The 16344-nt window shown below is 49.7% G+C and overlaps 1 protein-coding gene across 1 annotated transcript in view; it reads left to right on the top strand.

Moving 5' to 3' along the window:
• The window catches only part of kiaa1549la (KIAA1549-like a), a 431663-nt gene that overhangs the window by 139858 nt on the left and 275461 nt on the right, over nt 1-16344 (top strand). Inside the window, exons 4-5 of the mRNA XM_072466225.1 lie at nt 2606-2721; nt 8792-9011. Of these exons, the coding sequence (XP_072322326.1) occupies nt 2606-2721; nt 8792-9011 (336 nt within the window). The remainder of the gene's footprint in view (nt 1-2605; nt 2722-8791; nt 9012-16344) is intronic.

Below are 16344 nucleotides of genomic sequence, written 5' to 3'. Positions count from 1 at the left end.
CCCTCAGATCTTTGATCTGAAAACCTTTCATTCATATCTATGTGAAATTGATTTTACTAGGCTGTCATTGACAGCTTCTACAATCACCCAGCTGCCTGGATTGTTTAGTCCATCTCCCTTAGCTGGAATGGATTTCAAGTAGTCAGCTGTGAAACTAATCACAATGTTTATGAATATCTAGCTATGACTGATAGCTCTTGAACCACATCAAAGACCGTTAAGTGCTAAATGCAGAGAAAAAGAGGAAGTGAGAGCAGTTAACTGGCTTTGATGTGACCCAAGAGCTGTCAATCATAGCTAGATGTTTATAAATATTGTGGTTAGTTTCACATTGACTATTTGAAATCCACTCAAGCGTAAAGGGAGATGAATTGACCCATTTGCATCCTCCTGCTGGCACGGGGTGTGAATCTCGGACCTCAATGCCGCTGCCAACGGGGGACTAGAGTATCGGAACGGGCACCAATCCTGTTTTTTGCATGACGCTGGATTCTCGGCCGCATTGGGAATCCCGCCATCAGTGGTGGGGAGTGGAGAATCCAGCCCAGTATCTTTCAGTGATTTTGGTTGAGGTTTAAATTTTGGCCAGATATTTGGGGGAGCATCCATGCTGTTCTACAAAATAGTGCCATGGGATCATTTCACTCCATCAGAGAGCAGTCAGGGCTGTGGTTAATGTCTTATCTGAAAGACGACGAGCGGGATTCTCAGGTCTGCCAGCCATGTTTTCCGGTGGGGCGCCCCCTGCCAGCAGCAGGATTCTCCATTCCCTATTGTGGCCACCCCATGCCGTCGGGAAACGCACGGGCATGGGTGCGCCACCGGGCGGACCGGTGGATCCTGCTGACGGAGAATTCCATTGGACACCTCTGATAGTGCAGCACTGTTGGTACTGCACTGTGAGTCAGCATTGATTTTTGTACTCAAATGTCTGGAGTGGGACCCTCTGACACAGAGACAAAACTACTACTCACTGAGCCAAATGGCTGACACACGATCGCAACTATAATCTCAATGATTTAATTCTGCCAAATGGTACGTTGTGATTTTTCTCTCCCTTTTTCTCTGGCTTCCCTGCAGTCGTCTATTATCTCCTCCACAAGATGGTGTGTAAATGGCCCTTGCTCCCAGACCTCTGCTTGACTCTGTGACTTCTGGTATGGATCTTTCCAAGAACAACTGGGTGAATTCTCACTTTGATTCCATTTCCCATTCCCTCGAGGTCGCAAATACCTGGGCCAGGATTCTCCCCCAACCGGCGGGTGGGCCGTACCGACGACAAAGAGCGGCGTGAACCACTCCGGCATCGGGCCGCCCGCAAGTTGCGGAATCCTCCGCACTTCCGGGAGCTAGGCCGGCGCTGGAGTGGTTGGCGCTGCGGCAACCGGCGCTGAAGGGCCTCTGCTGGCTGGCGCGAGTTGGCACATGCGCAGGAGCACCAGCGTGTTCTGGCGCATGCGCAGAACCGCTGGCATGATCCCTGCGCATGCGCAGTGGGTTCTTCTCCGCGCCGGCCATGGCGGAGCTTTACAGAGTCCGGTGCAGAGGCAAAGAGTGCCCCCACGGCACAGGCCAGTCCGCAGATCGGTAGGTCCCGATCGCGGGCCAGGCCACCGTGAGGGCCCCCCCTCCGGGCCCGGATCCCCCCGAGGATTCCGCAGGCCTTCCTCAGAGCCAGGTCCCGCCGGTATGGACCTTGTATATTTCATGCCGGCGGGACCGGCCGAAAACGGGCGGCCGCTCGGCCCGTCGGGGCCCGGAGACCCGGCGGGGGGTCGGAGAATCCCGCCCCTGGTCTCTGAGAAGTGAGGAGTTGAGACCAGGGGCGAAATTCTCCCGAAACGGCGCAATGTCCACCGACTAGCGCCCAAAACGGCGCCAATCAGACGGGCATCGCGCCGCCCTAAAGATGCGGAATGCTCCGCATCTTTGGGGGCCGAGCCCCAACATTGAGGGGCTAGGCCGACGCTGGAGGAATTTCCTCCCCGCCAGCTGGCGGAAACGGCCTTTGGTGCCCCGCCAGCTGGCGCGGAAATGACATCCCCGGGCGGCGCATGCGCGGGAGCGTCAGCGGCCGCTGACAGTTTCCCACGCATGCGCAGTGGAGGGAGTCTCTTCCGCCTCTGCCATGGTGGAGACCATGGCGAAGGCGGAAGGAAAAGAGTGCCCCCACGGCACAGGCCCGCCCGCGGATCGGTGGGCCCCGATCGCGGGCCAGGCCACCGTGGGGGCACCCCCCGGGGCCAGATTGCCCCGCGCCCCCCCCAGGACCCCGGAGCCCGCCCACGCCGCCTTGTCCCGCCGTTCAAAAGGTGGTTTAATCCACTCCGGCGGGACAGGCAATTTATCGGCGGGACTTCGGCCCACCCGGGCCGGAGAATCCAGCGGGGGGACCCGCCAACCGGCGCGGCCCGATTCCCGCCCCTGCCGAATCTCCGGTACCGGAGACTTCGGCAACCGGCGGGGGCGGGATTCACGGCAGCCCCCGGCGATTCTCCAACCCGGCGGGGGGTCGGAGAATGAAGCCCCATGTTTTGAAACTGTCTTTTCCTTAAGTTGTCTTCTGTTTGGATTTAAGCTTATCCAGATTTTCTTCATTCTGCAGTTGTGACATTGTCCTCAAGAAAAATTCGAGCAGACCCGATGCTTAAGCAGAACGTGACAAGAGGTCTCACGCAGGCATTGAAGCGGGCTTTCTTCACTAATGGTGTTCAGGCTCAGGTCAGTGTCCTGCTTCAATGTTCCAAAGCTCCAATTCCAATTGTAAAATACCTAATGTTAGACATTAGTTGAGCAGAGTTTCTTGAGAAAGGTTACCGTGCACAGAATTTTGAATAAATGGAAAGAGGTTAAAGATTAAGAACAACCTCAAGCTGGGTGACATTTTCCTTTGATTTACAACAAAATGCAGGGTTTAACTGTGGAGCCTGTGAGACTGCAAGTCCTCAATTCCTTCCCTGACGATTTGTCTTGTGATATCTTTGAGTTTTCTCTTATGAGGGCGGAATGCTTGTGCGTACAAGTGGTACAGGGTATGCTGATCCAATGCAAATAAGGTGCAAAGGGCCTAATTTATGAGTTGGACTTTCTATGTGTGGCATTTACTTCGTGTGTGATGCACTATCAATTACGACGAGACGAGAGTAGAGAGTAATCGAGGCTTGCCTCCTGCAGCTGCTGCCGAAATGGCTGCAGCTCGGTGAGCACATACATTTATACTCCGCCTACTGGGCGGAGTCAGCAGGCAGGGATCTACCCCCGTACCTGTAGTACAGGAGCCTTACCGTATTACTTCTCATATACGTAATATATACAAACAGTGGTGACTACCACAGTGTGTTACTATTTCTTCATGTTTAGTTGATGATATAGAATATCTTCATAACCATAATGCAGCCTATCCGGCAACACAGCATGAGTAAAATCTTGGGACCTGTGGGTTTTCACCTGGAGTACTGTGTACAATTTTGGTCCCCTTACTTGAGGAGGGCTATTAATTGCACTCGAGGCAGTTCAGAGGTGGTCCACTAGATGGATTCTGGAGATGAGGGGTTGCCTTATGAAGAGAGATTGAGCAGTTTAGGCCGATACTCTCTCCAGTTTAGAAGAGTGAGAGGAGATCTAATTGAGGTATATAAGATGATAAAAGGCATTGACAAAGTAGACGTAGAGTGGATGCTTCCTCTTGTGGGGCAATCTGCAATAATAGGTCATAGTTTTAGGATAAAGAGGAGCAGCTTTAAAACAGAGATTCGGAGAAATTACTTTTCTCAAAGGGTGGTGAATCTGTGGAACTGACTGCCCCCCGAGTAAGATGGATGCCGGGACATTGAGTAAATTTAAGGAGGAAACGGACAGATTTTTAATGAGTAATGGATTGAAGGGTTATTGAAAACGGGCAGGAAAGTGGAGTTGAGGCCGAGATGAGATCGCCATGTTCATATTGAATGGTGGAGCAGGCTCGAGGGGCTGAATTCCCTACTCTTGCTTCTCGTATTTATGTTCTTATGTATATCTAGATCAGAAAGTTAGAGTTTCTTAATTAGAATTATATTCTATTCTGAAGCAAATTAAAATCTGGCAGTTAAAGGCATCATTTGCAGTTTTTATTTGAATTGGTTCATTTGTATTAATGGGTAATTTGAATGTTTTTCAAGCGAGAAAATTACTGATAGCAAACTGTATAATATTTTGAAATGTGTTTCTCACGCTCCAGGTATCAGACATGCAAATGAATGTCAGCTATTTAATGTTTGTTACTTCAAAGCTCATTTGCCCTCAGGGTCTGTGGGAGAAATCAACCTCCAAAAGTCACAGCAAGGTTAAACTTGCAGTTTTAAATTTGGGTCCTTGGCAGTGGTTATGTCATGCATGAGTAAACCAGAGACTTGGGGCGGGATTCTCCGCGCCCCCGCCGGAGGGGCGAATCCCGCACCGCCGCCCCGATGCCGGCTGCCGTATTCTCCGGCACCGGTTTTCGGGTGGGATTCACGCGACGCCGGTCGGGGGCCGTTGGCAGCAGCCTCCCAGGCTACTCTCCGGGCCCTGATGGGCCAAGCAGCCGCCCATTTTTGGCCAGTCCCGCTGGCGTGGATTGGACATGGTCCCACACGGCGGGACCTGGCAGGTAAATCGCCCGGTGCGATCCTCGGGGAGTGGGGGTGGGGTTGGGGGGTGGACGGGGGCCCCACGGTGGCCTGGCCCATGATCGGGGCCCACCGATCTGTGGGTGGGCCTGTGCCGTGAGGTCACTTCTTCCTTCCGCGTCGGCCCCTGTAGGACTCCGCCATGGCCGGTGCGAAGAAGACGCCCTCCTGCGCATGCGCCAGGATACGCCGGCGGTTCCGCGCATGCGCGGGATCACGCTGGCCCTAGGCGCATGCGCGGACTCGCGCAGTCCCTTCGGCGCCGGCTGGTGCGGCGCCAAACCCTCCGGCGCCGGCCTTGCCCCCGGAAGTGCGGAGAATTCTGCTACTTCCGGTTGGCCCGACGCCGGAGTGGTTTGCGCCGTTTTTGACGCCAGCGTCGGGCCATTGTGCCCATTTCGGTGAATCGAACCTTTGGACTTCAGAGACCTGGACTAATAATCATGAGATGGGTCCAAATCTGACGACAGCTGTTGAGAATTGAAATTCAATTAATTAAATAAATCTGGAATTAAAAAGCTGGTTTTAGGGTGACCATGAAATGACTGGATTGTTGTAAAATTCCATTTGGCTCATTAATGTCCCTCAGGGTAAGAAATCTGCTGTCCTTATCAGGTCTGCCCGATATGCGATTTCAGACTCACAGCCCTCTGAAATGGTCTAACAAGCCAGCTGAATTCAAGTTGGTAGCTCACTGCCACCTTCTCAAGGGAAATTAGGGATAAGTAATAAATGTTGGCCATTTCAGCAACCTTCACGTTCCGTAATTGAATTGAGTTTTTAAAAATCTTCAAAGGTAGATGTCAAGCGACAATCCTGCTAGATCGCTGTGTAAAAATCCTAGAACTCCCTCCCTAATGTCACTGAAAGATTATCTCCACCAGATAGAGTGCAGTGGTTCAAGAAGGCGACTCACCACCACTTTCTTAAGAGGCAGCTACTGATGGCTAATAATCCTCTGGAGGACCCCAGCATCATAAATGCCAGTCCAGCCAACTCTATTCGCCCAAGAAATGGCTGAAGGCACAGAATACGGCAAAGGCTATGGGTCCTGATAATATTCCGGCTATAGCACTGAAGACTTGTGCTCCAGAGCTTTCCGTGCCCGTGGTCAAGCTGGTCCAGTACAGCTACAACACTGGCATCTACCTGTCAATGCAGAAAATTACCCATGTATGTCATGTCGGTAGAAAGCAGGACAAATCCAACCCAGCAAATTACCACCCCATCAGTCTATGCTCAATCATCATATGGAAGACATCATCGATGGTGCCATCAAGAGGTACTTATTCTGCAATAGGTGCTCACTGACACTCAGTTTGGGTTCCATCAGAGACACTCCGCTCTTGAATTCATTATAGTCTTGGTTCAAGCAGGGGAAAAATAGCTGAATTCCAGAAGTGAGGTGAGAGTGACTGACTGCCCTTGACATCAAAGCTTAATTTGACTGAGTATGCTATCAAGGAGCCCTAGCAAAACTGGAGTCGGGAAAATTTTCCACTGGTCGGAATCATACCTAGCACACAGGAAGATGGTTGTGGGTGTTGAAGGTCAATCATCTCAGCTCTAGGGTGATAGTACAGGAGTTTCTCAGGGTAATGTTCTAAGACCAACCATCTTCAACTGTTTCACCAATGGCCTTCCTTCCACCATAAGGTCAAAAGTGGAGCTGTTCATTGAAGATTGATAACATTCAGCACCATTTGCGACTCCTCAGATACTGAAGCAGTCCATGTCCAAATGCAATAAAATCTGGACAATATCCAGGTTGGCTGATAAGTGGTTTAGTGACAGTGGGAGCACTCACCCCATTGTCACTAAGTGTATGCTGGAACTATCCCTTCTTGCTACATTTTTCTGCCCTTTCATCAGCACTGCATTTATGCAGCACCTTTCACGTTAAAATATCCCAAGGTGCATCACAGGAGTGTGATCAAGCAAAGGTTGGCGCTGAGCGACATAAGATGATAATAGAACAGGTCAGCTTTAGGGAGAGTCTGCAAGGAGATACAAGAAAAGCTGAGAGCCTAGACCAGGAGCTAATAGAGGTTAACAAGTGTAGGTCTGATGAGTGAACGGGACTTGGTGTGAACTAGGATACAAGGAGTGGCATTTTCTATGAGCACAAATTTATGGAGGATGCAAGTTGGGAGGCTGGTGAGGAGAGATTCGGAATATTCAAGTCTAGAGTCAACCAAGGGATGAAAGAGGATTTCACAAGCAAGTATAGTCTGTATAATTTTATCTTCTTTCTTATCCAATTACTTTTGCAACATTATCATAGTAGAACCAATGTTCTAATTGAATAATGATTAATTTTTCAAGTGATGATGCTGAATCTGTGCATTGTTGATATTTCCTTGGTAATGAGTGCCACAATCACAGAATCTTTTACAGCTCAGAAGAAGGCCATTTGGCCCATTGCGTCTGCTTTGTCTCTCTCAAAGAGCTCTCTGCATAGTTCCACTCCCCTTAACCTTGCACGTTCTTTCTTTTCAGATAGCAATCTGATTCCATTTCGAATACTTAAATTGAACCTGTCCCCACCACCCTCTCAGGAAGCTTGTTCCTGTCTCCAAACACGCTCTGGTTGGAAACAATGATTTACCATTTATTCTGTTAAATTCTTTGCCACTTGGAAACCTCTATAAGATCACTGGTGTTTAGAGTGAAAAGAGTCCCAGTTTTTCAAACCTTTCTTCTTAACGTTCCCATGGTTATCTTTCAAATTAGTGTAGGAAATACTCAAACTGGTACAAAATCATCTCTTCCTGCGCAGGCCTTGGAGTTGAGATTGCCGAGATCGACCAGAATGTTACCAAGGTTTCAACCTGGCAAAAGACCCTCTCTCCTTGAGAGAGCCTTGAGAGCTTCCAATCAATGGAGGGATATTCATCGGGATGGGGTGGAACATCGGATACCTCTTTATGCAGATTACCTACTTTTATATATTACAGACCCAATTCCCTCCATCAATGCATAATGGGGACACTTAATACTTTCGACTGCTTCTCTGGCTATAAGTTAAACCTAGGTAAGAGTGAATGTTTTCCAGTCAACGCCCCTAAATGACGAGCCTATTTAGGGACGTTACTCTTTTGCCTCGCCAGGAAAAGCTTTTGTTACTTGGGGGTCAGAGTTACATGGGGGTCAGGGTGGCCCACAATTGGGTCTCACTCCACAAATTGAATTATTCCAGCCTGATCAATAATGTTAGAATGGACCTACAGAAATGGAACAACCCTCAAACCCAGTGGTGGTCTCCTGTCTTAGAATCTGAAAACAGTGCCGACAACATTTTAAACTCCTGTCCTCACTTTCCCTGCCCCCCCATCTGTAACAACCGTCTTTTCTTACCTTCAGGGCTGGACTCAACTTTTCACTTTTGGAATTGATGGGACCCGAGCACTTTGGTAACTGTTCATGGAGGGGAGGTTTGCCACCTTTAGAGAATTAGCAAAGTTTAGTTATCCAACTCTAAAAGAATGTTAGCAGTGTTGAAAATGTTACATTGTGTTGATAATTTACATATTTTGGCTTGTATTCGTTTAATTATAGAAAACAAAGTGGTGATCTGGTCAACATGTTTAAAATGTGATGCAGTGGAACTATTTTCTCTTAAAGGGATCAAAAACGAAGAACATAATTTTAAAATTAGAGCTAGATATTAAGGCATCAGGAAGCACTTCCTCCACACAAAGAATCATAGCTCTCTCCTCCAAAGGATTGTGGTAACTGGGAGTCAGTTGGAGCTTTCAAGACTTAGACTGAAAGGCTTTTCTTGTGTAAGGATGTTGAATTGTATGGAATTAAGACAAGTAAATGGAATTGCCATAGATCAAATGGATCAACCGTGGTCTAATTGAATGTCAAAGCAGGCTTGAAGGGCCGAATGACCAACTCCTGTTCTGTTCCCACGAGCTGGCTGTCCCTTTCAAAAACAGGTTTAACAGGTCTGTGTGAAATTATTTTAAAAGCCTACATAAATATTCATGTAAAATTGAACAAGGTAATTTTTTAAATAATGCATTCGTTCGTAGCTTTCATGACCTTGGGGCCTCCCAGAATGCTTTGCAACCAATAAAGTTGTGAAAATGTAGTCACTGTTGTAATGAAGCAAACATTCAAATATTATTTAATTTCAGATTGAAAGTCTGGAAAGAAGAAATAAGGTGTTTATTGGGTTCTACGCTGTTAGTGGGCGTGAGGTCTACATTCCATCTGCTGTGACTGAAGCGATTACAACGTACGGCCTTGAGAGCTTCAGCCGAGACATTAAGCGACATGTACCTGATCTCCAGTCAATCCTGATTTCTGCCTCTCCATGGGCCCCACCCCCAGCCCGATGGTTCCAGTTAAAGACAGGTGAGTGTTAAGGAAGGTGTCCAAAAAGGAACCAAGTGTTTGTTAGCCATTGAATGGGCGGGGAAAATCCATCAAGGCTGCTGCCCCAGACCACTCACGATGTTTGGATCATTATGATCAGACACAAGGGGGGCCCTCGCTGCCAACAATCTATCCTTTTTTTTTTAGAAAACATTTTATTGATGCATTTATAATTTTAACATTTAAACATTCTAAACAACAGAGCGGTCCGACACACGCAACAACATCACAATAACATACCCAACTTCCCCCCGCCCTACCTCCTGACTGCCCGTATATTAGATTCCCTATCCTTATTCTGCAATGCCATGCCTCCCCTCCCGATTCTGCCGACAGTCAGTTTTCCTTAAAGAAGTCGATGAACGGCTGCCACCTCCGAGCGAACCACTGAATTGAACCTCTTAAGGCAAACTTAATCTTCTCCAGCCTGAGAAACCCTGCCATGTCCTTGACCCACACCCCTGATTTTGGAGGCTCCGAGTCCCTCCACCCCAGCAAAGTCCATCTCCGGGCCACCGGGGAGGCAAAGGCCAAAACGTCAGCCTCTCTCCCCTCCTGGGCCCCCGGATTCTCCGACACCCCAAATATTGCCACTCTGGACTCGGAGTAACCCTCCCTTCCAGAACCTCTGACATGACGTCCGCAAATTCCTACCAGAATCCCCTCAGCTTCGGACACGCCCAAAACATGTGTAGATGATTCGCCGGGCTTCTCCCACACCACCCACACCTGACGGCCAACAATCTTTCCTGCCCCTGCAGCTATGCAATCGCCTGATGTGAGACAAAAACACCAGAGAGAGATTCAAAAGGTCAATGAGGAAAATTCCTCACTGATTCATTGAGGCAATCAAAAACAGGCCGGCAGATAACATTCCAGACCGGCAGAGCTTAGCAAGCCAATAACACTTTGTCATTCCCCTGGTGAACAGTTCCAGAAAGCTTTGGCGCCTCCTTGTGAACGGCTCTTGTTCCAGTCAGTCATTGCAGTGTCAGATTAACTTTCCATTGCAGGATTAAGTCAAGGAGGGAACTCATTTGACAGATGCATTTGGCAATAGTTGATATTGGCTGTTAACGACTTCTGCAGAAGTCGAACATTTAAAAATGAAGGAAGTCAATCTCTAAAGCAAAGTTTTAAGCTTCCCGGAGCCAATTAGAGCCTTCAATGGGAAACCTCATTGACAAGCGGCGGGAAGATAGAATCCCGCCACCAGTGAATGGCGTGCTGCGGAGAAACAGCCAGGTGGAGGATCGGAGAATACAGCCCATTGTGGCTGTACAACTTCTCATTGAAGAAATGGCCCTAAATTGTTGGGACAGCCCAAATGAACTGCAACAGTTTTTCCTACACCTGTTACATGCGCTATGAATGTTGAAACATTTTGTCTATACCCATGCCCCACAAATAGCAATGAGGTGAATCAGCTACTTCTTGGTTGAGACTTTTTTGAATATTTGAACTAAAATGTCCAGCAGAGCAGGGCAATGGGTTTAACCACCTCAGCTGATCTCTGACAGTGCAGGACATTCTCGCTATTGCACAAAATGGCAGTCCATGTTGCTTGTTGGAATGGGAATTGAGGTGTGACCACTGAAAACAGCTAACCTTTAAATCAAAAGCCAAAATCTAGAAATCTGAAATGAAAGCAGCAAATACTGGAAAACACTCAACAGGGTTTGCAGTGTCTGTGGAGACAGGAACAGAGATAACGGACAGTATTTTATTATGGGCCTCTGGACCTCGATGCCAGGCTGAAAATCTGATTCCGAGCCTGCATTTATTGGCAGTGGGATTGCATTGACGATTTTATTGCTGGTGGCCTTCTAATTGGCCACCTGCTGGTTTGCTATGCAATTAATGTTGCTGGTCCAATCAGAGGCCTCAGCAACAGCACAAGGAGTTTCCCTCAGAGAGGTAAGCACATTGGAAATTAGGAGGCTGAGGGACTTAGCAATGTGGCACATGGGAAACTCCTCCAGTCGGATCATTTGGGCCGTTGGGTCTGTCTTTCGAGTCTGCGGCCCCTTCTTTGTGGCATGGCATCTTTTTTTTTAAAGATTTAGAGTACCCAATTCATTTTTTCCAATTAAGGGGCAACTTAGTGTGGCCAATCCACCTACCCTGCACATCTTTGGATTGTGGGGGTCAAACCCACGCAAACACGGGAGAATGTGCAAACCCCTCACGGACAGTGACCCAGAGCTGGGATCGAACCTGGGACCTTGGCGCCGTGAGACAGCAATGCTAACCTCTGCGCCACCGTGCTGCCCTCGTGGCATGACATCTTTGACTGAAGATCAACTGAACTACCACAGGGAAGCTTCCTTTCTGAAGATGATAGCCTCCCAATGTGATGGGACAGTGGTTGTCAGTAATTGGGATCCTAATTATGTCAATCGATCAAGAAGCCAACCCGCTTCACTGATGGAATGTTGGGAAACATTTCCAGCCGTGGGACCGTTTTGGAGAACTGTCCCACGATTTATTTTATCACTGATGGAATGAAGGAAACGTGATAGTGGATGATTAGGTAGAGCACTCATGGAATGGGTTCCTGAGGGACCGATCAGAGGGCTTAGCTTGGCTAGGTGGCCAAAATTGGAGACAGTAAGTGGGGGAGGGGGGGGGGGTCCTTTTAGTGAGCTTGCTCCTTCTTTGCCTCCACCAATCTTATTTGTACCAATCAGATCTGAGCCTCAGTTATATTTCCAACCAGAGCATCTAGATCGCGAGCCAAAGATGAAACGTTGCCCATGTGGTTTTCATCCCAACACCCACTCTAATCAGGAGGCTTTGTTGAACCTGACTCAGTGCAGGTCATGGATCGCACCATTTGACATTTCTACCCATTGTGATCCAGTGATCATTGAGTTACCAATCATGGACTTAGATGGGAGTCATTGGCTAAAATGTAAAAGGAGACTTCCGGGTGCGGCGATGACCAGCTAAGTCGCACGTTTCGGCAGCTCCCGGTGGAACGGACTTTTGGGCTCTTGATAGGAGCCCCAACGGCAATTTTAACGGCTAAAAACACTGTGCGGTAAACCAGAAGGGAATTCCCCCTGGACACGGATGGAAAAAGGAGAGGAAAGTGGCCGGATTGCAACGGATCCTTTGGAACAGCGGCAAGGAAGGCAAGCAAAAACCAAGATGGCGTCGGAAGGTGGCAGTTTAACATGGGGCCCTGAACAACAAGAGTTCTTGAAATGCTGCGTGGAAGAGATAAAAAAGGAAATGAAGAAAGAGCTGTTGGCCCCGATACTACAGGCGATCGAAGGGCTAAAGGAGGAACAAAAGACCCAGGAGCGGGAGCTTCGGGTCGTGAAGCCGAAGGCAGCCGAGAATGAGGACGATATACAGGGCCTGGTGGTGAAGACGGAGATACAGGAGGCACATCAGAAACGATGTGTGGAAAGGTTGGAGGCACTGGAAAACAACGCAAGGAGGAACAACCTGAGGATTCTTGGTCTTCCTGAAGGTGTGGAGGGAGCGGACGTCGGGGCATATGTGAGCACGATGCTGCACTCGTTAATGGGAGCGGAGGCCCCGGCGGGTCCGTTTGAGGTGGAGGGAGCATACCGAGTTATGGCGCGAGGACCGAGAGCGGGAGAAATTCCCAGAGCCATAGTGGTGAGATTCCTCCGTTTTAAGGATAGAGAAATGGTCCTTAGATGGGCGAAGAAAACTCGGAGCAGTAAATGGGAGAACGCGGTGATCCGCGTTTATCAAGACTGGAGTGCGGAGGTGGCGAGAAGGAGGGTGAGCTTTAATCGGGCCAAGGCGGTGCTTCATAAAAAGAAGATAAAATTCGGAATGCTGCAACCGGCAAAACTGTGGGTCACATATCGAGGGAGGCACCACTACTTTGAGACGGCGGATGAAGCGTGGACTTTTATTGTGGGAGAAAAACTGGAATGAGTGGGTTATTAAAAAGAACGTTTGGACAAAGTGGTGGGGCGAATGTGGGGGGCGAAGAGGGTTTTTATGTTCTAATCCTGCGGAGTGGTAACTTTTCTCTCTCCCACAGGTGGTGATGGGGGGAGGTGGGGAGGGAGAGGAGATGGGGCGTTGGCCATGGGGGGCGGGGCCAAGGGAGAAGCGCGGGCTTGGCTACCGCGCTATGATAATTATGGCGGGAATAGAGAAGCAGGAAGGAGGGGGCGTCGCACGGTGCGAGCCGTGGTCACGGGGGGAAGCCGAGGTCAGCCAGAGCTTGCTGACTTCTGGGAGCAACATGGGGGGAGTAATTACGCTAGCGGGGGGTCTAGCGGGGGGGGTGGGAGGGGGGAATTACTGGGTTGCTGCTGCTGGGGAAAGGGGGGAGCGGGTACGGGAGAGGATGGGCGGGGGGGCACCGCCTGGGGGAGATACAGCTGCGTGGGAACTGGGTGAGAAGCTGGAAAAAGGTGATGGCTAATCGACAGGGGGGGGGGGGTGGGAAGCCCCCCAACTCGGCTGATCACGTGGAACGTGAGAGGGCTGAACGGGCCGATAAAGAGGGCACGGGTACTCGCACACCTTAAGAAACTTAAAGCAGATGTGGTTATGTTACAAGAAACGCACCTGAAACTGATAGACCAGGTTAGGCTGCGCAAAGGATGGGTGGGGCAGGTGTTCCATTCGGGGCTAGATGCGAAAAACAGGGGGGTGGCTATATTAGTGGGGAAGCGGGTAATGTTCGAGGCAAAGACTATAGTGGCGGATAACGGGGGCAGATACGTGATGGTGAGTGGCAAACTACAGGGAGAGACGGTGGTTTTGGTAAACGTATATGCCCCGAACTGGGATGATGCCAATTTTATGAGGCGGATGCTAGGACGCATTCCGGACCTAGAGACGGGAAAGCTGATAATGGGGGGAGACTTTAATACGGTGTTGGAACCAGGGCTGGATAGGTCGAAGTCCAGGACTGGAAGGAGGCCGGCAGCAGCCAAGGTGCTTAAAGATTTTATGGAGCAGATGGGAGGTGTAGACCCGTGGAGATTTAGTAGACCTAGGAGTAAGGAGTTCTCGTTTTTCTCCTATGTCCATAAAGTCTACTCGCGCATAGACTTTTTTGTGCTGGGTAGGGCATTGATCCCGAAGGTGAGGGGAACGGAGTATACGGCTATAGCCATTTCGGATCACGCCCCACACTGGGTGGACTTGGAGATAGGGGAGGAAACAGGAGGGCGCCCACCCTGGAGAATGGACATGGGACTAATGGCGGATGAGGGGGTGTGTCTAAGGGTGAGGGGGTGTATTGAAAAGTACTTGGAACTCAATGATAATGGGGAGGTCCAGGTGGGAGTGGTCTGGGAGGCGTTGAAGGCGGTGGTTAGGGGGGAGCTGATATCAATAAGGACACATAAAGGGAAGCAGGAGAGTAAGGAACGGGAGCGGTTGCTGCAAGAACTTTTGAGGGTGGACAGACAATATGCGGAAGCACCGGAGGAGGGATTGTACAGGGAAAGGCAAAGGCTGCATGTGGAATTTGACTTGCTGACTACAGGCACTGCAGAGGCACAATGGAGGAAGGCACAGGGTGTACAGTATGAATATGGGGAGAAGGCGAGCAGGTTGCTGGCACACCAATTGAGGAAAAGGGGAGCAGCGAGGGAAATAGGGGGAGTGAGGGACGAGGAAGGAGAGATGGAGCGGGGAGCGGAGAGAGTGAATGGAGTGTTCAAGACATTTTATAAAAAATTATATGAAGCTCAACCCCCGGATGGGAGGGAGAGAATGATGGACTTTTTGGATCGGCTGGAAATTCCCAAGGTGAAAGAGCAGGAAAGGGTGGGACTGGGAGCACAGATCGAGGTAGAAGAAGTGGTGAAAGGAATTAGGAGCATGCAGACGGGAAAGGCCCCGGGACCGGATGGATTCCCAGTCGAATTCTATAGAAAATATTTGGACTTGCTTGCCCCGGTACTGACGAGGACCTTTAATGAGGCAAAGGAAAGGGGACAACTGCCCCCGACTATGTCTGAAGCAACGATATCGCTTCTCTTAAAGAAGGAAAAGGACCCGCTACAATGCGGGTCCTACAGACCAATTTCCCTCCTAAATGTAGATGCCAAGGTCCTGGCCAAGGTAATGGCAATGAGAATAGAGGAATGTGTCCCGGGGGTGGTCCACGAGGACCAAACTGGGTTTGTGAAGGGGAGACAGCTGAACACGAATATACGGAGGTTGTTAGGGGTAATGATGATGGCCCCACCAGAGGGAGAAACAGAGATAGTAGTGGCGATGGATGCCGAGAAAGCATTTGATAGAGTGGAATGGGATTATTTGTGGGAGGTGTTGAGGAGATTTGGTTTTGGAGAGGGGTATGTTAGATGGGTGCAGCTATTGTATAGGGCCCCAGTGGCGAGCGTGGTCACGAATGGACGGGGATCGGCATATTTTCGGCTCCATAGAGGGACAAGGCAGGGATGCCCTCTGTCCCCATTATTGTTTGCACTGGCGATTGAGCCCCTGGCGATAGCGTTGAGGGGTTCCAAGAAGTGGAGGGGAGTACTTAGGGGAGGAGAAGAACACCGGGTATCTTTGTATGCGGACGATTTGCTACTATATGTGGCGGATCCGGCGGAGGGGATGCCAGAAATAATGCGGATACTTGGGGAGTTTGGGGATTTTTCAGGGTATAAATTGAACATGGGGAAAAGTGAGTTGTTTGTGGTGCATCCAGGGGAGCAGAGTAGAGAAATAGAGGACCTACCGTTGAGGAAGGTAACAAGAGACTTTCGTTACCTGGGGATCCAGATAGCTAAGAATTGGGGCACATTGCACAGGTTAAATTTAACGCGGTTGGTGGAACAGATGGAGGAAGATTTCAAGAGATGGGATATGGTAGCCCTGTCAATGGCAGGGAGGGTGCAGGCGGTTAAGATGGTGGTCCTCCCGAGATTCCTCTTTGTGTTTCAGTGCCTCCCGGTGGTGATCACGAAGGCTTTTTTTAAAAGGATTGAAAAGAGCATCATGGGTTTTGTCTGGGCCGGGAAGACCCCGAGAGTGAGGAAGGGATTCTTACAGCGTAGCAGGGATAGGGGGGGGCTGGTACTACCGAGCCTAAGTGAGTATTATTGGGCCGCTAATATTTCAATGGTGAGTAAGTGGATGGGAGAGGAGGAGGGAGCGGCATGGAAGAGATTAGAGAGGGCGTCCTGTAGGGGGACTAGCCTACAGGCTATGGTGACAGCCCCATTGCCGTTCTCACCGAGGAACTACACCACAAGCCCGGTGGTGGTGGCTACACTGAAGATTTGGGGACAGTGGAGACGGCATAGGGGAAAGACTGGAGCCTTGGGGGGGTCCCCGATAAGAAACA

Source organism: Scyliorhinus torazame, chromosome 10 (assembly GCF_047496885.1).
Source record: "Scyliorhinus torazame isolate Kashiwa2021f chromosome 10, sScyTor2.1, whole genome shotgun sequence".
Taxonomy (NCBI): domain Eukaryota; kingdom Metazoa; phylum Chordata; class Chondrichthyes; order Carcharhiniformes; family Scyliorhinidae; genus Scyliorhinus; species Scyliorhinus torazame.
The sequence above is the reverse complement of the archived record's forward strand: the minus strand, read 5'-3'. Positions and strand labels throughout refer to the sequence as shown.